Raw genomic sequence first — 22,807 nt, 5'->3', positions numbered from 1 at the left:
TTTCTGGGTACATGTTAGTCAAAACACCCTCTCTAAGATCCTGGAAGATCGGAGTACAGTGAAGGTCACCAGGCAGACAGGAGGATTGGGGGACAGTCAAGGTCACCAGGCATACATCACATCATAGGCGGACCACCAGGGTGAGTGACTATACTGGGGTACATGTTAGTCAAATCGCCCTCTCAAAGATCCAGGAGGATCGGAGTACAGTGAGGGTCACCGGGCAGACAGGAGGATTGGGGGACAGTCAAGGTCACCAGGCATACATCACATACTAGGCCGGACCACCAGGAGTGACTATACTGGGGTACATGTTGGTCAAATACCTCTCAAGATCCAGGAGGATCGGAGTACAGTGAGGTCACGGGCAGACAGGAGGATTGGGGACAGTCAAGGTCACCAGGCATACATCACATACAAGGCGGACCTGGAGTGACTATACTGGGGTACATGTTGGTCAAATCCCTCTCAAAGATCAGGAGGATGGGAGTACAGTGAGGGTCACCGGGTAGACAGGAGGATTGGGGGACAGTCAAGGTCACCAGGCAGATACCACATACAGGCGGACCACCAGGGTGACTATACTGGGGTACATGTTGAGTCAATCCCCCTCTCAAAAGATCCTGGAGGATCGGGAGTACAGTGAAGGTCACCAGGCAGACAGGAGGTTGGGGGACAGTGAGGTCACCAGGCAGACATCACATACAAGGCGGACCACCAGGGTGACAATGCATTGGGTACATGTTAGTCAAATACCCTCTCAAGATCCAGGAGTTGGGGGACAAGTGAGGTCACTGGGATACATGACCAGGAGGATTAGGGGGACATTGACTGTCACCGGGGGACAAAGGCAAAATACTAATTGGTCTGTGGGGCCTCTGGAGCTTCTCCTGACCTTGCTCACCCTCGACCCGTGCACTTACACTTAAGCACTGCCTGAGTTAAAACCCCTCTGGGAGAAATTTTAAAATTTCGGGCCCTAGTCTTATAACCCTCGAGGTGATGCCTTGTGACACTGTATGTGTATGCCTCTTCACGTGTATACCACCAGGGCCTGAAACAGCTTTTTGTTATGTATGCCTTGTTACACTGTATGCAGTATGCCTCTTTACATGTTTACCACCAGGGGGCTGAAATTTAAAAAATTGACAGAGGGGTTTTAACTCAGGGATGGGTGTTAAAGTGTGTGGGTGACTAGGATGGTGAGCAAGGTCATGGAGTAGCTCCAGAGCCTGGAAGAATGAAATTTTGCCTTTTGTCCCCGGTGACCGTCACTGTCCCCAATCCTCCTGGATCTTTGAGAGGGGTATTTGACAACATGTGCCCCAGTATACACTCCTGGTGGTCCGGCCTATGATGTGATGTCTGCATGGTGACCCTCACTGTCCCCAATCCTCCTGGGTCTTTGAGGGTATTTGACCAACATGTACCAGTATAGTCACTCCTGGTGGTCCTGGCCTATGATGTGATGTATGCGCGCGCGCGCGCGCGCGCGCGCCTTGTGTGTGTTGTTGTTGTGTTGTTTATTTATTGTGTGTATTGTGTGTGTTATTTATTATGGGCGTAGTGACCCTCCTGTCGCTAATCCTGCCTGGTACATTTCCTTTCAGGGAATGCCCAGCAAGTGACCAACATGTACCCCAGTATAGTGTTCCTCCTGGTGGTCCGGCCTATGATGTGATGTATGCCATGGTGACCCTCACTGTCCCAATGCTCCTGGATCTTTGAGAGGGATTTGACCAACAATTACCCAAGTATAGAGTCCTTTGTATGGGTGGAAGATGGTCACTTTAGCATGCATGTACCCAGGTTTTGGGCACCTTGCCTTTTTCTGGGTACAAAACAGGAGAAATCACCTTAAAATAACCAGTGTCAGTTGATGCCTGACCTACTAACTCCAACTGATCTCTGTGGGGGGGGACCATGGTCACTTCAGCAAGTACTGCCAGGTTTTGGGCACCTTTCTGGGTACAAAACCAGATTGATCCTCTTAAAATAATCAGTGTCAGTTGATGCCTGAACCTAACTCCAACTGATCTCTGTGTGGGAGGACCATGGTCACTTTTAGCATGCAAGTACCCAGGTTTTGTACCTTTTCTGGGTACAAAACAGGTGAAATCCCCTTAAAATAATCAGTGTCAGTTGATGCCTGAACTACTAACAGCAGCTGATACTTTACACACACACACGCACGGCCAGTTGTGGGAGGACCATGGTCACTTTAGCATGCATGTACCCAGGTTTGGGCACCTTTTCTGGGTACAAAACAGGAGAAATCCCCTTAAAATAATCAGTGTCAGTTGATGCCTGAACTACTAACTCCAACTTCTCTGTGTTGGGAGGACCATGGTCACTTTAGCATGCATATACCCATATATATGGTTTTGGCCTACCTTTTCTGGGTACAAACAGGAGTTATGAAATCCTTAAAATAACCAGTGTCATTTCACATGCTCGAAAGCGTATACAAGTGTATGTCAAATGACCCATTTGTCATTTCACATGCTAGGAATGACTCATAAGTGTATGTCAAATGACCCATGTTGGTTAGGGTCATTTCACATACTCGGCGAAATGACCCATGTTGGTCATTTCACATACTCGGCGGCTCATAACCGTGTATGTCAGTGAGTGTCTCCTGTTGATATTCTCCTGTTATATACTAAATCAAGTTTTTCAAAATGACCCAAAAAATAAATAAATAAATAATAAATTCCCAACAACAGTCTAATGGTCACTAACAGTCTCAGCAATTCAATAAATGAATCAGACCGCCATCTAGTGATTTTCAAGTATGTTACGTAATTGACACAAGTAACCCATTCCTCCCGTCGAATGTATGATGTCTGCAGATACAATGTCATTGTGGTTTACTTTCCTGTATGGCGGAATACATTGCATGTATTTTGTGTCATAAGGGTGAAGTTCCCTTACCCTCTACCAGTTGCAGGTCATGAAGGTAATGCAGTATTTGGATGATTGGCTGATCTGTACACCATCCAGCCTCAGGCTGCACAAGAACACCACCGCCTTCTCTCCCATGTGAAAGCTATTGGGCCTCAGGGTGAACATGCCAGAAATGCTCTCTGCGCCCGTCCCAGGCACTTAACCTTCATCGGTGCATAGCTCTGGGCTCAGCCGCTATGAGCCCGTCAAATCACGCGGCGATGTCGGCGACATCCTCCATAACCTGCCCCTCTTCCGAGGGGCAGGCGGTTGCCCTACATTCTCTTCCTTAGCCTGGTGGGCAAATTGACAGCCGCCTCGGCTGTCATTCCCTTGGAGCTTGCTATCACTGCGCCCTCTGCAGAGATGGCTGAACAGCCTCCATTTGGAGGTCACATGCCACAGGCACAGGAGAGTAGAGGTGTCACATCAGTGCCTTGAGCCCTATCACACCATGGAGGAGAGGCGTTACCTGTCGAGGTGTCCCCATGGGTATGGTCCCGTCCTGGCGGGAGGTGCCGTCCACAACAGGCCTCCCTCGGGGTGGGCGCAGTGTGGCAGAACAGGACTGCTCAGGGGCAGTGGTCGCTCAGGACCACACGAGCATATCAATGTCCTGGAGCTGCGGGCTGTACCTAGCACTCAAGCAGTTCCTGCCATTCCTGGCTGGAAACACGTACTACGTTCGGTTGGACAACACCCCATGACCGTTTTCCTATAAACCAATCAGAGGTGGCACCAGGTCGGCAAAGCTGCTACCGACTGCGCCCCGCTTCTGACATAGGCGGCCCTCGCCTGACCAGCCCGGGCGATGTATATTCAATTTGCAGAGTCCCTCTCCCCCACAGACCCCCACAGAGTGGCGGCTCACCAGAAGTGGTGCAGAGCATCCTGGGGTCTCTTCGGCAGGGCGAGGTGAATCTCTCTTTGCCTCAGGGCGTCAACCCACTGCTCCCACTGGTTCTCCTGAGGAGGACCAGCCCTCTGAAACTGAATACCTGGCCTTTTACATGGCGGGGCCTTCTTTTATACTTTCCCCCAATTCTGATCTTGCCGCGCCGCCTCAAGGGTACTTCAACAGGCCACAGTCTCTACTGGTGGCCCCCGCGATCAACCAACCAGGACTTAGTTCCCCTACTGTACAGACTCTCCGGGCGCCATGGTGCCTCCCGGACAGGAGGGATCTCCTTCGCAGCTAGGCCAGATCTGGCACCCAACCCCAGCCGCCTGCGGCTATGGGCCTGGCACTGCAGGTTCGACCAGCTGCTGAGCAGCTGCAGACCAGTCAGGGGACGGCTATTCGGAATGCAGAGCACCATCTGCCGTCTGCAATGCGAGTGTGAGTGGAGGTGTTCTCTGACTGGTGCGTGGGCATAACACCGACCGGTGCAGTGCCCGTGCCGGTTTAAGTTTCTGATCCCTCCTGGATGAGGGCCGGTCTCCCTCTACCCTGGTATACGTGCTGCTATCTCAGCTGCCTTGCCGGGACTAACAAGGGCGGTAAGGGGCCATAGGTTGGTCTCCCTCTTCTTAAGAGCCGACTCGTCCTCCGAAACACCCCCAGGGCTCCCCTGGGACCTGCACATGGTACTGGACACGCTATGCTGCGCCTCACTTCCGAACCCATGTCGGGGTCAGAGCTAGATGGCTGTCAACAGGTGGTTTTCTCCTTGCCATCACTTCCAGCAAGAGGTAGGCGAGCTGCACGCCCCTATCGGTGGAAGTGAATCTGTCTCCAAGGTGGAACTGGATAGCTCAGGTGTTACCACTATGGCCCCAACGCAGCGTTTCTCCCTAAGGTGCTTGACACGCTCATATGTCCAGCCAACCTCTCCGGCTGGCACGAATTCGACCCCCAGCCGGAAGGAGGCGGTCAAAGCTCCTGGCAGTCTGGAGCCTCAGGAGCCTGTCGCGAAGCTGCACCACAGGCATCGACAATCGGAGCAACTCTTCATCTGCTAAGCGGGCCTAGGAGGGGTTTGGCCCTTTCAAACAAGCGCCTATCACTGGATTGTGGAGGCCATTGCCTGTGCATACAGAGCAGGGGCCGTGCCCTGCCATCTTGACACAGGGGGCCATTCTACCGGGAGTGTTTCCACATCATGGGCAACCTGGGGGAATCTCCAGTGGAGGATATGTGCCGCTGACCTGCGTCACCAAAGCACATTCACAGGTTCTACAGGGTGAATGTTGCCACCCTCACCCACAGAATTGGTTCTTAGATCCAGAGTCCCTCTGCCTGATCCATACCACGGTAGGCTCTGGGTTTCCTCGTGACTCTGTTGGTACAAGTCATCCAGTGCCAAGCATACTCTGGCCCGGTCAGGAAAAGATGAAATAGAACGCAAGTTACGTATGTAACTATGGTTCTATGAATCCTGGACCAACCGCCAGGAATCTGATCACTGATTCTCGTGAGTTGAGAAGACTCCGTAGGGCTTGATCTCGGGATGACACGGAACTTATGCAGTGGGCGGGTCATCCGAGGTCACATGTGACTTTGTTGTCATTAAGACTACGTGCGTATGCTCGAATGGAAGAAATCAGTGCTAAGCACCGCCTCTGTGATCATCCGAGATTCATAGAACCATAGTTACATACGTAACTTGCGTTAGTTATGTTTAGAGAATAGAAGGAGAGAGAAGAGAGAGAGGAGAGAGAAGAGAAAGAGAGAGAAGAGAGAGGAGAAGAGAAAGAGAGGAGAGAGAAAGAGAGAGAAAGGAGAATTCTTGTTGTTCTATTTAACGAGGGCTAGTCTAGAGTTGTGGCCAGACTGAAAAAAAATCATCGGCCTCTGGTTCAGAGAGCCGGGCCAAATAATGAACGCCGTATCCATTGTGGACATAGTTTGAGACCACTGCTCTTGGGTTGATGTCTATCAGCCTTGCATGTTTCAAAGTAACGTAAAGAACATCTGGATCAAACATCAGACTAGCGAGGAAATAAAATCACGTGGCTGGCATATGAAGACCCATTAGCCAATCAGAATGCTTGCTTTATCGTTTGCTATATAATAATTCATCTTTATTCATAAAGGGCATGTAGCGGTCTGATCTGCAGAGGAAAGCATAGAGTCAGAGGACAGCATCATCAGTGTATTGATGCTAATGCTTCAACTCTGTCAGAAATTTGTTTTGGCATTGGGTGCCCTTTTTGGGTTTGTTTACCTGCCCCCAAAGTGTCTGTGCACGTGCCTGTGTACCATACTTTATTAATATTATATATATATATATATATATACTAGGGCTGTCAGTGTTAACGCGTTAATCTATGCGATTAATTTGGCCGCGTTAACGCACTAAAATATTTTAACGCAATTAACGCAAGTTTTTTTTTTTTTTACCGCAGCAGTACGGTTTGACACTGTTTCCATTTTTAAAACAATCATTTCTCCAAAATAAGGAGCAGAAATCAGTTTAAACTGTGGATGAATCAGTCGGGTTTCCTACTGCTCCTCCTCCCGTCTCCTCTGATACACAGAGGAACGGAGGGCGACGTGTCGGGACACGCCGCGCGAAAGAACTCGTCACACGAAACCTTCACCGTGATTGGTCAATCCGTTTGTCTGTCAACATTTCGGGGAAAACCAATGAACACTCAGTAAATCACAAAGGACCTCCGGAGATGACAAGTTGAAGTAATAGCCTCTTGTTGAGCTGATAAACTCATATTCTGAATCATTAGTCCCACATCCAACAGTGAGGCACAGAACCATAATCACAAGGCACGCCGCTTTGAACTGAAATCGTGTCTCCTTCAGGATATAATGGTCATTTAAGGGAAGAGCGGCATACAAACAAGCAAAACAATGCTGCATGCTGGGACCCCAACATGGCCGCCAAAGGTTGTTGTGGTCACGTGAGTGAATACGCTCTATTGATCCATCAAGTGTTTCATTTCCTGTTGACATGTTCCACTTCACATCAGCTGCCTCGTTGCATGTCCTCTACAAGCCACATGGACAACTGTCTGGCCTCATGCTGCTGGTGGATTACTGAACAGGCCTATGGGACAGAGCAGGGGCCACATGGTCAGGGCCACAGGGTCCAGGTCAGGGTCAGGACAAAGGGTCAGGGGCCACAGGGTCAGGGGACAAAGGGTCAGGGGCCACAGGGTCAGGGGCCACAGGGTCAGGGGACAAAGGGTCAGGGGCCACAGGGTCAGGGGACAAAGGGTCAGGGGCCACAGAGCCAGGGGCCACAGGGTCAGGGGCCAAAGGGTCAGGGGACCAAAGGGTCAGGGGCCACAGGGTCAGGGGCCAGATGGTTGGGGGCTAAAGGGTCAGGGGCATAAAGGGTGAGAGGTCAAAAGGTCAGGAGCCAAAGGGTCAGGGGCCCCCTGTCCTTCACCTACAGAATTTGAGAGACACAAAGAGTATTGATGAGTATACTATATGTACCATACTTTATTAATATATATATATATATATATATATATACATATATATATATATTAATAAAGTCCGTCTTGTTGAGCTGATAAACCCATATTCTGAATCACTCGTATATATACATATATATATATATATATATATATACTTGAGTGAGTCAATGTTCCTCATGAAAAGAGTTATTTATTCACACATAAAGAACCAAACATTTATCCATTTAAATGAAATAAGTGTTGACATGAAACTTGTTGTGATCCTTGTGATCAGGTTCATCTTCTCTCTGAAGTCATGAATCCTCCGGCCGTAAGCTGCTTCTACGTCTGCTACCAGCTGCAGGAAACCTTGTGAAGTGGAGTTCACATTAAAACATGAACTCATCTGATTGGATGATGAACAGATTGTTTCTGTCATCTTTTCTTCTTCTTTCACTGACGGATTTTAACTAAATGTCTGTTTACAGAAGAAGATGAAACCAAAGTGAAAGCCACTCGTGTTCATGATGTCAATAATGATTCATTGTGTATTGATATAATAAACTCTGTGTGTTGTTTTGTGTGTTTACAGTCTGTCAGGCTGTGGGATCACAGAGGAAGGCTGTTCTTCTCTGGGATCAGCTCTGAAGTCAAACCCCTCCAGTCTCAGAGAACTGGATCTGAGTATCAACCAGCTGCAGGATTCAGGAGTGAAGCTGCTGACTGGTTTTCTGGAGAGTCCACGTTGTAGCCTGGAGACTCTGAGGTGGGTTCATTGAATTATGAATAAAGATCAGAGCCCAATATGATCTTAATGTAACATGAATTAACTGATGATCACTGATGTGAACAGAGAGAAATGAGCTGAAACAAATGGTTTCATAACCAGATGGAGTCCCTGCACACACATTTCTCCTTTCAGAGAACAAGAATATAATATCTTGGCTCTTTTGATTGACATCGCTTGACGCCTGAAGAAATTGAATTTAAAGCTGCAGGACAATTCAGTTCAATATTTTATAAAATGAAGTCCTTTATTTGAAGTCACATTTTTCGAAAGCTATCTGTTTTAAATCCGACCTTTATTTTACTTTAAATAACAGAAGATAATGTTTTTATTATTACAGTAATATTAGAGCATTATTCATAATTAATACAGTTCAATTGAAAATTATTAATAATAGATATTTTGTCGATGTTATTCAGTTTAGTTTTCTTTATTTAACTTGACAGTCAGTTGTTTACTACATACACACGTTAATACAACTGTTGGCTACTTCAATGCATATGGCACAAAATCATAGAGCGCATATCTGACATTGATGTTCTGACCTTTAGTGAGGAAACTCTCTAACTGGACCTCAAGGATTTTAATTATACCTGATATACAATCATGACACTTGTCTGGCTTCATGCTGCTGATGGATTACTGAACAGGCCTATGGGACAGAGCCAGGGGCCACAGAGCCAGGGCCCAAAGGGTCAGGGGCCAAAGGGTCAGGGGACCAAAGGGTCAGGGGCCACAGGGTCAGGGGCCAAAGGGTCAGGGGCCAGATAAAGGGTCAGGGCCAAGGGTCAGGGGACCAAAGGGTCAGGGGCCACAGGGTCAGGGGCCACAGGGTCAGGGGCCACAGGGTCAGGGGCCACAGGGTCAGGGGCCAAGGATCAGGGGCCAGATGGTTGGGGGCTAAAGGGTCAGGGGCATAAAGGGTGAGAGGTCAAAAGGTCAGGAGCCAAAGGATCAGGGGCCCCCTGTCCTTCACCTACAGAATTTGAGAGACACAAAGAGTATTGATGAGTATACTATATGTACCATACTTTATTAATATATATATGTATATATATATATATATATATATACTATACTTGAGTGAGTCAATGTTCCTCATAAAAGAGTTATTTATTCACACATAAAGAACCAAACATTTATCCATTTAAATGAAATAAGTGTTGAAATGAAACTTGTTGTGATCCTTGTGATCAGGTTCATCTTCTCTCTGAAGTCATGAATCCTCCGGCCGTAAGCTGCTTCTACACGTCTGCTACCAGCTGCAGGAAACCTTGTGAAGTGGAGTTCACATTAAAACATGAACTCATCTGATTGGATGATGAACAGATTGTTTCTGTCATCTTTTCTTCTTCTTTCACTGACGGGATTTTAACTAAATGTCTGTTTACAGAAGAAGATGAAACCAAAGTGAAAGCCACTCGTGTTCGTGATGTCAATCATGATTCATTGTGTATTGATATAATAAACTCTGTGTGTTGTTTTGTGTGTTTACAGACTGTCAGACTGTTGGATCTCAGAGGAAGGCTGTTCTTCTCTGGGATCAGCTCTGAAGTCAAACCCCTCCAGTCTCAGAGAACTGGATCTGAGAGACAACCACCTGCAGGATTCAGGAGTGAAGCTGCTGACTGGTTTTCTGGAGAGTCCACGTTGTAGACTGGAGACTCTGAGGTGGGTTCACTGAATTATGAATAAAGATAAGAGCCCAATATGATCTTAATGTAACATGAATTAACTGATGATCACTGATGTGAACAGAGAGAAATGAGCTGAAACAAATGGTTTCATAACCAGATGGAGTCCCTGCACACACATTTCTCCTTTCAGAGAACACAAATATAATATCTTGGCTATGGATGGGAATCGAGAACCGGTTCTGTTTTAGAACCGGTTCCCAGTGAACCGATTGTTTGGGATCATCAGCCAAATTCTTGAACGGTTCTGCTAACGGGCCTCTGTGGCGTTGCGCATGCGCAAACTTTTTTAGTTTCTTCTTCAGACTGCAGCAAACATGGCAACGAGGCAGAGGCGTTCTAAAGTTTGGCTCTATTTCACACGACAAAAAGTGCTGGTGTGAGGTGAGAGTGTGCTCACCTGTGTGCGCGCATTACGGCTGAGCGCTGCGCACGCCACTTGCTGTGTGCGCTGCGCGTGCAGACAGCGCTTAACAAAGCGGAGCAGCGCGTGCGCTCTGATTGCTCTTTTGATGAAGTGTCGATACTAAAAATATGCTAAATCACATCGTTTTTAACGTACGGTACTTTGTTAGTTTCGCTACACCGTGCAGCGTGACAGCAGCAGATGTAGCGGACTAACGTTCAAGCTAACCTAACTTCCCAAACGCTGTGGACATCTGAACGCTGATTGGCCGAGACGCGACACGTCCCATCAAAGATGTTTTATTGCGAAGAGCACCACTCCACATTTTCTCCGCGTCTCACTGTAATCTCAACGGCGGGCCAGGTGAAAAAATAATAAATCTGAACGTCTCTGGTTTTGTTCAGGGGGCCGGTCCACATGGGGAGGCAGGCCGTAGTTTGGGGACCACTGGTCCAAGGTAAACTCCTCAAAAGTGATCACAACCACTCACTGTGTGAAGCAATTTGCCTTTATTGTGTGTAGTCGATCAAGTTATCTTCTGTCCCTTCGTTTGAAGCAGACATTTGAGCTCCGGCATTGGTCTCCCATTATTGATCACTTCACGTTTGGATAGTAATTTCTAGGAACATGTTTAAATTAAACAGAATACATTTTATTTCAGTTATGTAAGTTTTATTTTAAGTTCAAGAGGAATATGTATAAATATTTTTGGTTATTTAATTTTTTTTAAATGTGTATGTATACATACTGTATATGGTGTGTGCAGCATTTTAGAAAATTATAGAAAAGAATATTAATGTAAATAAACCCGTTTGTGCTCTTTTTTTCACCCCTTGCCCAATAAGAATCGATAAAAGAATCGATAAGGAATCGAATCGATAAGCAGGAATCGATAAGGCATCGGAATCGTTAAAATCTTATCAATTCTCATCCCTAATCTTGGCTCTTTTGATTGACATCTTTTGACGCCTGAAGAAACTGAATTTAAAGCTGCAGGACAATTCAGTTCAATATTTTATTGTAAAATGAAGTCCTTTATTTTAAATCACATTTTTCAAAAGATTTGTTTTAAATCCGGCCTTTATTTTACTTTAAATAAGAGAAGATAATGTATGTATTATTAGAGTATTTATTATTCATAATTAATCCAGTTCAGTTTGAAATCTATAATAAATAAATAAATATATAATAAATATGTTGTAGATGTTATTATATTTAGTTCTCTTACTTTATGTCCGGCCTGGACTAAAATGAGGACTCAGATGCAGAGGAGAGAACGTATAAGCCCACTTTATTGAAATCCGAACCTCTTTGAGGAGAGACAAATAAAAGGGCTCTGGAAAAGAGCTCACTAAATATACTCGGGCTAATCTAAAACACAAAGTCTCTCCAAACGGGAGGACAGCAAAACGGCTGACAAATAAAACAAAGCTAAGCTAAACTAGAAAGTTTACAAAGGAAAAGTCTCTCTCAAGGAGGAAACAGAAAACAACTCACATGGAGTGAAGATACTCAGGGAAACCGTGACTCTGGCTGTGGCAAAGGGCTGAGGGCCAAGGGCCAAACACTTTGGCCCCAGACAAAGGGGAGACGCAGACTATGAGCACATGAGGGTCCTGGGGAACAGGTGGAGACCGTCAGGGGTCAGGGGTCAGGGGAGACCATCAGGGGTCAGGTGGAGACCGTCAGGGGTCAGGGGTCAGGTGGAGACCATCAGGGGTCAGGGGGGACCACATGAGGAAGAGCAAGTGACCTGAAACGAGAGGGGGAGTTAGCCTTCAAAATAAAACAGGAAGTTACGAGACAGAAACCCAAGACAAGACAAACCTCCCCGCGGTGTGACACTTTATCTTGACAGTCAGTTGTTTACTACATACACACGTTAATACAACTGTTGGCTACTTCAATGCATATGGCACAAAATCATAGAGCGCATATCTGACATTGATGTTCTGACCTTTAGTGAGGAAACTCTCTCTAACTGGACCTCAAGGATTTTAATTATACCTGATATACAATCATGACACTTGTCTGGCTTCATGCTGCTGATGGATTACTGAACAGGCCTATGGGACAGAGCCAGGGGCCACAGGGTCAGGGGCCACAGGGGCCACATGGTCAGGGGCCACATGGTCAGGGGCCACATGGTCAGGGGCCAAAGGGTCAGGGCCACAGGGTCAGGGGCCACAGGGTCAGGGGCCAAAGGGTCAGGGGCCACAGGGTCAGGGGCCCCCTGTCCTTCACCTACAGAATGTAACTGAGAGAGACACAGAGAGTATTGATGAGTATACTATATGTACCATGAGGCACGTGCACAGGTAGAGCCCTCGTGGTGCTCAAGCTCCTCCCCTTTGCCCTGGATGAGTAAAGAGTCCTTTTTGCTGGAGACACATTTTTCTTATTCATCCGTATTTAATAATAAAAGTTACTCTTTCTGTCATCAAGTCCCCCCAAATGTGTTTTAATATCCGACGGGGCATTGAGTTCTTGTGAGAACTTCGCCTAGACCCGCTCCGCGGCGCTCACGAGCCCCCCCCCCCCCCCCCGCGCCCTCCTCCTCCTCCTCCACTTCCTCCTCCGCGCAGTGCTCCTCGCGCCACCGAACGGCTGCACCTCCTTCTCCTCTGACGCGCAGCACCAGACACACAGGTCCTGACGGTGTTTGTCCCCTGACGTTGTTTTGTGATAAATCAACCACAACATTACGCTGCTGAAAACATGACGTCACAACTGGTCCGACGTTTCCTAAAAAAATAAACAAACAAAAACTCCGTGATTTCAAAGCCTCATCCAGCTGTTTACTGACGTTGTATTTCATCCTTCCTGACCGCCAGAGGCGATGCTTAGCACTGGATTTCTTCCGTCTCGAGCATACGCAGGTCGAGTCTTAATGACAACAAAGTCACATGTGACCTCGGATGACCCGCCCACTGGGTATAAGTTCCGGTGTCATCCCGAGATCAGTCCTTTTTCATCTTCTCGCAAACGCAGGCTAACGGAATCTCTAAAATAGTATCAGCTAAAAGCTGAAATTATACAGAGGTTTGTCTAAAGCTCGTCGCGTGAAGCCTCGCGACCAACTGGTTGGAGTTGCGATCCCTCGCCCTCCAGAGGCTGCGACAAGCTTCCCCCCGGGGGGGGGGAGACGGCGCGTGTTCCTACGGCTGACTATCGAGTCAGGCCGGAGAACGCAGCAGGTCTACCTTCATTTTCTCACCAGGACCTCGATCGCGAAGCGTCAATCGGGTGAGAGCGTTCCAATTATTATCACTCGCCGTTGCTAAACCGTGTGCTAACGGGAGTGTCTCCGCTCGGCGTCGCAGGCTGCGACGCGGGCGTGACCAGCTCTCTGTAGCGACTTGGATAGCGTGCGCGCTGACGCCGGTGGCATCGCCGCCGGGCAGAGTTAGCAGAGTGCCTAAGTAGGCAACTCGGGCTAACGGAAGCCACGCTAAATCCAACAGCTGCCTCCGGTCCTACAGGACCCGGGTCACAGTAGCAGAGTGCTACTGTTGCGACCCCCAGCAGCCACAGCTACCGTGCTAGTGAGGACAGCGGTGTTTTTGGGACACCCTCACTTCACTAGACGGACTGTCTCCGTCCTGCTCCACAGGACCTGGGCCACAGTAGCGGAGTGCTACTGCTGCGACCCTAGCTGCTACAGCTACCGTACTAGCGAGGCCAGCGTCCGCGCTCTACCCTCGCTAGACGGGCTGTCTCCGTCCTGTCCTACAGGAACTGGGCCACAGTAGCGAAGTACTACTGTTGCGACCCCCAGCAGCTAAAGCGACCGTACTGGTGAGGTCAGCGTCCGCACTCTAGACGGGCTGTCTCCGTCCTGTCCTACAGGACCTGGGCCACAGTAGCGGAGTACTACTGTTGCGACCCCCAGCCGCTACAGCGACCGTGCTGGTGAGGCCAGCGTCCGCGCTCTACCCTCACTAGACGGACTGTCTTCGACCCGTTCAGCGTGGCCCGGGCCACAGTAGCGGAAGACAGGGTCCCTCCAGAGCCATGGCTGAATTTAGCCCTGCTGACTGTAGGACCTGCATGACCCCTCTCCAGCTCGAGGATGGCCATGACCTTTGCCCCTCTTGCCTTGGCCTCGAGCACCTGAGGGAGGGCCTCTCAGAAAATGCGTGCATGAACTGTGGCATTATGCCATACGCGGTAAGGGCCGCAAGACTGGCAGACTTGGAACACCTGAGCGGCAGGCTTGACCTCTCTCCGTCAAGCCAGCCAGGCCCATCCCAACCGAGCCATTACAAGCGCCGGCTTTCGGTCTCTGCGGGCGCTTCCCCCTAGAGGGCTAAGACCGCCACGCTAGCTTCTAGCGTAGAGCTGATGGCTGCGGAGCTGGCGCAGATGAAGTCCCTTCTCCGGGCCCTCCACCCGAGTGTGGTGGAAACTGAAACATCAGATCCACCCGCGGCCGAGCAGTTCTCAGAGGAGGACGTTATCTTGGTGACGGCATCCGCCAACCTCTTCAGAGTACAGTGACGGGCGAGGCACCCAGGCTTCCAGGTCGGGTTCCCACCTCTCAGTCCAGAGTCAGTCAGAGGGTGGAGAGGAGAGCTCCATCGGGTCTGTCATGCGCATGGCTCTGGCACGCCTTCAGCTAGATATACAGCAGCCCAAAACCCCACAGGTTAGTGCGTTCTTCAGGCGCACTTCCGTCCCCGCCACCCTCTCTGTCCCTCCCTCTGAAGATTACCTGAGGGAGTTACACGCATGCTGGAGAGACACCCGTGCTCATTCCCGGCCTTCGACCGAGGGACGAACCCTGGCGTCCATGCAGGATGCGGCCAAGTATGGTCTTGAGCGCATGCCAGCCATTGAGCCAACTATTGCGTCCCTCATAGTTTCCCCGGAGGAGACTCTAAGACCGGAGGCCAGGTGCCCTCGGCCCCAGTGTCGGGCCACGGACGAACTGCTTTCCCAGGCCTACAACACGGCAGCCCGCATGGGCCAGACGTAACTCCCTCTCCCATCTCATGCTTGCCCTCTCGGCGTCTCTACAGCAGGATACTCCCGACGCCTCCTCTATCAGCCTCAGTGATGCGTCACTGCAGGCGTTTGGCCTCATGTCAAGGGAGCTCGGGCGCCTGATGTCCACCCTGGTACAGACCCGCCGCCAGGTTTGGCTGTTACAGTCACACCTGTCGGAGACCTGTAGCCCTCCGCGCTGTCCCAGTCGAACCCGGGGAGATGTTCGGCTCGGCCGTGCTACAGGCGCTTCAGCGAACTGTGCAAGCCAGTCAGACCAGGCAGCAGTTCGCTGATCTTCGCCGTGCCATGCCTCCACCCCGACGGGCGTCCAGGGACCCCACGCCGGCCCCCAGAGACCATTTGCAGCCCCGCGCTCGCCTTAATAGTCAGCGCAGGCCTCAACACTCCGCTGAGAGGCCAACCCACTCACAACGTGAGGTTTCCGGCAGACTCCCCGGACGGTTTCCAAACCCGGGGATTAACAGCCGCCCCCCCACAACCACTAGAGGCAGGGGGGGCAGGAGATGAAGTCTCCAGGCCGGCCGTTGGTTTTTTCTCCCAGCAGCAGATCCGCTACTGGGCAGCTCATGCCCCAGACCCATGGGTGGTGTCCACCCTAACTCAGGGCTACAAGCTCCAATTTCGACGCTGGCCCCCAACCTCCGGCCGGGTCAGGGTAACTACCATCGCCGACCCGGCAAAAGCCTTAGCCTTGAGCCAGGAACTTGCCAAACTCCTGGCGAAAGGCGCAATCGAGGCGGTGGACCCCCTGTTACAGCCCAGGTTTTTTTTATTCAACCTACTTCCTCATAAGGAAGAAAGAGGGCGGAGTCCGCCCAATCCTAGATCTGAGGGGACTCAACAAGTTCCTGAAGGTCTTGCCATTCCACATGCTCAGCACGGCAGACGTCCTTCGTACCATCTCCAGAGGGGACTGGTTCACGTCGGTCGACTTGAAGGATGCCTATTTTCATGTCCCCATTGTGCCTCATCACAGACAGTTCCTTCGTTTCGCCTTTCAAGGCCGTTGTTTTCAGTTCAGGGTGCTTCCATTCGGACTCTCCCTTTCCCCACATGTGTTCACAAGATGTGTTGCGGCTGCCCTTTCCAGCCTTGAGGAACCTGGGGTCAGGAGGCATACGTTTCGCGTGTCCGGCGGTCAAAAACTTTGGCCTGAATTTTGGAGCCTTTTTGAGGGTGCTAAAAATCGAAACACACCTCAGGCTCACAGTGCCCCTTCCCACTTGACCTCTGGAGAAAAAAGATTTCAGTTCTGACCTTCGATCGCAGAGTTATGATTTATTAAAAAATGTATTAAATGTAGTCCAATCCGCCCATGACAGTTTTTCGCCACCAGAGGGCATCGGGTCATTCAGCATACATTCCCGGCCTATAAAGTGTATGTCAAATGACCCATGTCATTAAACTGTGTCATTTCGACTACATCTGTATGGGCCGGCCGTGTCTGCCAAGTTACCCTAACTTCTGCTCTACTTAGGTAGGAAGATGGTCAATTTGCAAGAAAAGTAGCCAGGATCAAGGGCCCATCTCCTAGGGGCACATCAGTGAGGGATGTCTGAACCCATGGTCCTTGACCCTGTATTTTTATTCTCAATATTCACTTCAAAAAATGCTTTAGAAGGCTTGGCTAATGGTTAGCATGTGGCTATAGCGATTTTTCAACATGCTCCAAAATGCTTGAAATTAGAACGCCAGATAGGCCTGGATGGCGTGATGAACATACTAAAAGCACTAAGCTCTAGACCCTTTATAAGAGGTACTTCTGGTATATTTAAAAAAAAACGTCCAAACTGCTTGAAAATGAAACGCCAGACTCCCATGGATGCCCTGAACTACTGGGAGGACCATGGTGACTTTAGCATGCGAGTACCCAGGTTTTGGGAACATTTTCTGGGTACATGTTAGTCAAAACACCCTCTCTAAGATCCTGGAAGATCGGAGTACAGTGAAGGTCACCAGGCAGACAGGAGGATTGGGGGACAGTCAAGGTCACCAGGCATACATCACATCATAGGCCGGACCACCAGGAGTGAGTGACTATACTGGGGTACATGTTAGTCAAATCGCCCTCTCAAAGATCCAGGAGGATCGGAGTACAGTGAGGGTCACCGGGCAGACAGGAGGATTGGGGGACAGTCAAGGTCACCAGGCATACATCACATACAAGGCCGGACCACCAGGAGTGACTATACTGGGGTACATGTTAGTCAAATCCCCCTCTCAAAGATCCAGGAGGATCGGAGTACAGTGAGGGTCACCGGGCAGACAGGAGGATTGGGGGACAGTCAAGGTCACCAGGCATACATCACATACAAGGCCGGACCACCAGGAGTGACTATACTGGGGTACATGTTAGTCAAATCCCCCTCTCAAAGATCCAGGAGGATCGGAGTACAGTGAGGGTCACCGGGTAGACAGGAGGATTGGGGGACAGTCAAGGTCACCAGGCAGACACCACATACAAGGCCGGACCACCAGGAGTGACTATACTGGGGTACATGTTAGTCAAATCCCCCTCTCAAAGATCCTGGAGGATCGGAGTACAGTGAAGGTCACCAGGCAGACAGGAGGATTGGGGGACAGTGAAGGTCACCAGGCAGACATCACATACAAGGCCGGACCACCAGGAGTGACAATACGTGGGTACATGTTAGTCAAATACCCCTCTCAAAGATCCAGGAGGATTGGGGGACAAGTGAGGGTCACTGGGATACATGACCAGGAGGATTGGGGGACATTGACTGTCACCGGGGGGACAAAAGGCAAAATGCAATTGGTCTGTGGGGCCTCTGGAGCTTACTCCCTGACCTTGCTCACCCTCCGACCCCGTGCACCCACACTTAAGCACTGCCCTGAGTTAAAACCCCTCTGGGAGAAATTTTAAAATTTCGGGCCCCTGGTCTTATAACCCTCGAGGTGAATGCCTTGTGACACTGTATGTGTATGCCTCTTTACGTGTATACCACCAGGGGCCTGAAAATATTTTTGTATGTATGCCTTGTTACACTGTATGTGTATGCCTCTTTACATGTTTACCACCAGGGGCCTGAAATTTAAAAAAATTGACAGAGGGGTTTTAACTCAGGGATGGGTGCTTAAGTGTGGGTGCACGGGGTCGGATGGTGAGCAAGGTCATGGAGTAAGCTCCAGAGGCCCCACAGAAGAATGAAATTTTGCCTTTTGTCCCCCCGGTGACCGTCACTGTCCCCCAATCCTCCTGGATCTTTGAGAGGGGTATTTGACCAACATGTACCCCAGTATAGTCACTCCTGGTGGTCCGGCCTATGATGTGATGTCTGCATGGTGACCCTCACTGTCCCCCAATCCTCCTGGGTCTTTGAGAGGGGTATTTGACCAACATGTACCCCAGTATAGTCACTCCTGGTGGTCCGGCCTATGATGTGATGTATGCATGGTGACCCTCACTGTCCCCCAATCCTACCTGGTACATTCCCTTTCAGGGAATGCCCAGCAGGTGACCAACATGTACCCCAGTATAGTCACTCCTGGTGGTCCGGCCTATGATGTGATGTATGCATGGTGACCCTCACTGTCCCCCAATGCTCCTGGATCTTTGAGAGGGGGATTTGACCAACAATTACCCAAGTATAGAGTCCTTTGTATGGGTGGAAGATGGTCACTTTAGCATGCATGTACCCAGGTTTTGGGCACCTTTTCTGGGTACAAAACAGGAGAAATCACCTTAAAATAACCAGTGTCAGTTGATGCCCTGAACTACTAACTCCAACTGATCTCTGTGTGGGAGGACCATGGTCACTTTAGCATGCAAGTACCCAGGTTTTGGGCACCTTTTCTGGGTACAAAACAGGTGAAATCCTCTTAAAATAATCAGTGTCAGTTGATGCCCTGAACTACTAACTCCAACTGATCTCTGTGTGGGAGGACCATGGTCACTTTAGCATGCAAGTACCCAGGTTTTGGCCACCTTTTCTGGGTACAAAACAGGTGAAATCCCCTTAAAATAATCAGTGTCAGTTGATGCCCTGAACTACTAACACCAACTGATACTTTGTGTGGGAGGACCATGGTCACTTTAGCATGCATGTACCCAGGTTTTGGGCACCTTTTCTGGGTACAAAACAGGAGAAATCCCCTTAAAATAATCAGTGTCAGTTGATGCCCTGAACTACTAACTCCAACTGATCTCTGTGTGGGAGGACCATGGTCACTTTAGCATGCATGTACCCAGGTTTTGGCCACCTTTTCTGGGTACAAAACAGGTGAAATCCCCTTAAAATAACCAGTGTCATTTCACATACTCGGCCGGCCCATACAAGTGTATGTCAAATGACCCATGTTAGGGTCATTTCACATACTCGGCCGGCTCATAAAAGTGTATGTCAAATGACCCATGTTAGGGTCATTTCACATACTCGGCCGGCTCATAACCGTGTATGCCAATTGACCCCGCCATGATAGTAGCATGTGGCTAATTAGCGATTTTTCAACAAGCTCCAAAATGCTTGAAATTAGAACGCCAGATGGTCATGGATGCCCTGAACAACATACTCTAAGCACAAGTCTATAGACCCTTCAGAAAGCTAACTTCCGTTAGCAGCATGCTAGCTAGCTAAAACCAACTAATCCTTGAAGAGTGTCTCCTGTTATATACTAAATCAAGTTTTTTCAAAAATGACCAAAAAATAAATAAATAAATAATAAATTCCCAACAACAGTCTAATGGTCACTAACAGTCTCAGCAATTCAATAAATGAATCAAGACCGCCATCTAGTGATTTTTCAATGTGTTACGCCAATTGACACAAAGTAACCCATTCCTCCCCGTCGAATGTATGATGTCTGCAGATACAATGTCATTGTGGTTACTTTCCTGTATGGCGGAATACATTGCATGTATTTTTTGTGTCATAAGGGTGAAGTTCCCTTACCCCTCTACAGTTGCAGGTCATGAAGGTAATGCCGTATTTGGACGATTGGCTGATCTGTGCACCATCCCAGCCTCAGGCTGCACAAGACACCACCCGCCTTCTCTCCCATGTGGCCCTATTGGGCCTCAGGGTGAACATGCAGAAATGCTCTCTGCGCCCGTCCCAGAGCATAACCTTCATCGGTATAGCTCTGGGCTCAGCCGCTATGAGAGCCCGTCCGTCACGCCGGCGTGTCGACGACATCCTCCGCAACCTGCCCCTCTTCCGAGGGGGCAGGCGGTTGCCCTACATTCTCTTCCTTCGCCTGGTGGGCAAATTGACAGCCGCCTCAGCTGTCATTCCCTTGGGCTTGCTATCACTGCGCCCTCTGCAGAGATGGCTGAACAGCCTCCATTTGGAGGTCACATGCCACAGGCACAGGAGAGTAGAGGTATCACATCAGTGCCTTCGAGCCCTATCACCATGGAGGGAGAGGGCGTACCTGTCGGGGGGTGTCCCCATGGGTATGGTCCCGTCCTGGCGGGAGGTCGTCACAACAGACGCCTCCCTCTCAGGGTGGGGCGCAGTGTGGCAGAACAGGACTGCTCAGGGGCAGTGGTCCGCTCAGGACCACACCGAGCATATCAATGTCCTGGAGCTGCGGGCTGTGCACCTAGCACTCAAGCAGTTCCTGCCATTCCTGGCTGGGAAACACGTACTCGTTCGGTCGGACAACACCCCGACCGTTTTCCACATAAACCATCAGGGTGGCACCAGGTCGGCAAAGCTGCTACACGCGGCTTGCGCCCTTCTGACATGGGCAGCCCCTCGCCTGACCAGCCTTCGGGCGATGTATATTCCAGGTTGCAGAGTCCCTCTCCCCCCACAGACCCCCACCAGGGGAGTGGCGGCTCCACCCAGAAGTGGTGCAGAGCATCTGGGGTCTCTTCGGCAGGGCGAGGGTAGATCTCTTTGCCTCAGAGACGTCAACCCACTGCTCCCACTGGTTCTCCCTGAGGGAGAGGACCAGCCCTCTGGGGCAAGATGCCCTGGCGCACACATGGCCGGGGGGCCTTCTTTATGCTTTCCCCCCAATTCCCCTGATCTTGCCAACACTTCTCAGGGTACTTCAACAGGGCCACAGTCTCCTACTGGTGGCCCCACGATGGCCAGCCAGGACTTGGTTCCCCCTACTGTACAGACTCTGCTCCGGGACGCCATGGTGCCTCCCGGACAGGAGGGATCTCCTTTCGCAGCTAGGAGGCCAGATCTGGCACCCCAACCCCAGCCGCCTGCAGCTATGGGCCTGGCCACTGCAGGGTCCGACCAGCTGCTGAGCAGCTGCACAGACCCAGTCAAGGGGACTATTCGGAATGCCAGAGCACCATCTACCCGTCTACAGTACGAGTGTAGATGGAGGCTGTTCTCTGACTGGTGCGTGGGCCGCAACACCGACCCGGTGCAGTGCCCCGTGCCGGTTATATTAGAGTTTCTACAGTCCCTCCTGGATAGGGGCCGGTCTCCCTCTACCCTGAGGGTATACGTAGCTGCTATCTCAGCACAGCACGCCGGGACTAACAAGGGCACGGTAGGGAGCCATAGGTTGGTCTCCCTCTTCTTAAGGGGAGCCCCATGGGACCTGCCCATGGTACTGGACACACTATGCTCGCCTCCTTTCGAACCCATGTCAGGGTCAGAGCTAAGATGGCTGTCAGCAAAGACCGTTTTTCTCCTTGCCATCACTTCAGCAAAGAGAGTAGGCGAGCTGCACGCCCTATCGGTGAGTGAATCCTGTCTCAGGTGGAACTCGGATGGCTCAGGTGTTACACTATGGCCCAATGCAGCGTTTCTCCCTAAGGTGCTGACACGCTCATATGTCAACCAGCCTCTCCGGCTGGCACAGTTCGACCCCCCATCGGGAGAGGAGCGGTCAAAGCTCCTGTGCCCAGTACGGGCCCTCAGAGCCTATGTCGAAGCTACCACAGGCATACGACAATCGGAGCAGCTCTTCATCTGCTATGGCGGGCCTAGGAGGGGTTGGCCCTTTCAAAACAGCGCCTATCCCACTGGATTGTGGAGGCCATTGCCTGTGCATACAGAGCAAGGGCCGTGCCCTGCCATGCGGCACAAGGGGCCATTCTACCAGGAGTGTTTCCACATCATGGGCAACCCTGAGGGGTCCCAGTGGAGGATATATGTGCCGCAGCCTCCTGGCGTCACCAAGCACATTCACCAGGTTCTACAGGGTGAATGTTGCCACCCCTCACCCACTGGGGGTGGTTCTTCGTCCAGAGTCCTCTGCCTGATCCATACACGGTAGGCTCCCTGGGTTTCCTCGTGACTCTGTTGGTACAAGTCATCCAGTGCTAAGCACCGCCTCTGGCGGTCAGGAAGGATGAAATAGAACGCAAGTTACGTATGTAACTATGGTTCTATGAATCCTGGATGACCGCCAGAGTTCTTGGTCACTCGGAATCTCGTGAGTTCGCGAGAAGACTCCGTAGGACTGATCACGGGATGACACCGGAACTTATACCCAGTGGGCGGGTCATCCGAGGTCACATGTGACTTTGTTGTCATTAAGACTCGACCTGCGTATGCTCGAGATGGAAGAAATCCAGTGCTAAGCACCGCCTCTGGCGGTCATCCAGGATTCATAGAACCATAGTTACATACGTAACTTGCGTTAGTTATGTTTAGAGAATAGAGAAAG

The 22,807-nt window shown here is 50.3% G+C and overlaps 1 protein-coding gene across 1 annotated transcript in view; it reads left to right on the top strand.

Moving 5' to 3' along the window:
- Positions 1 to 22,807, top strand: part of LOC130196675 (protein NLRC5-like) — a 1,158,129-nt gene that overhangs the window by 250,711 nt on the left and 884,611 nt on the right. Inside the window, 1 exon segment of the mRNA XM_056418994.1 lies at positions 7,901 to 8,074. Coding sequence (XP_056274969.1) covers positions 7,901 to 8,074 — 174 coding nt within the window.

The sequence above is a fragment of the Pseudoliparis swirei genome, chromosome 7 (assembly GCF_029220125.1).
Source record: "Pseudoliparis swirei isolate HS2019 ecotype Mariana Trench chromosome 7, NWPU_hadal_v1, whole genome shotgun sequence".
NCBI classification, from domain to species: Eukaryota; Metazoa; Chordata; class Actinopteri; order Perciformes; family Liparidae; genus Pseudoliparis; species Pseudoliparis swirei.
The sequence above is the reverse complement of the archived record's forward strand: the minus strand, read 5'-3'. Positions and strand labels throughout refer to the sequence as shown.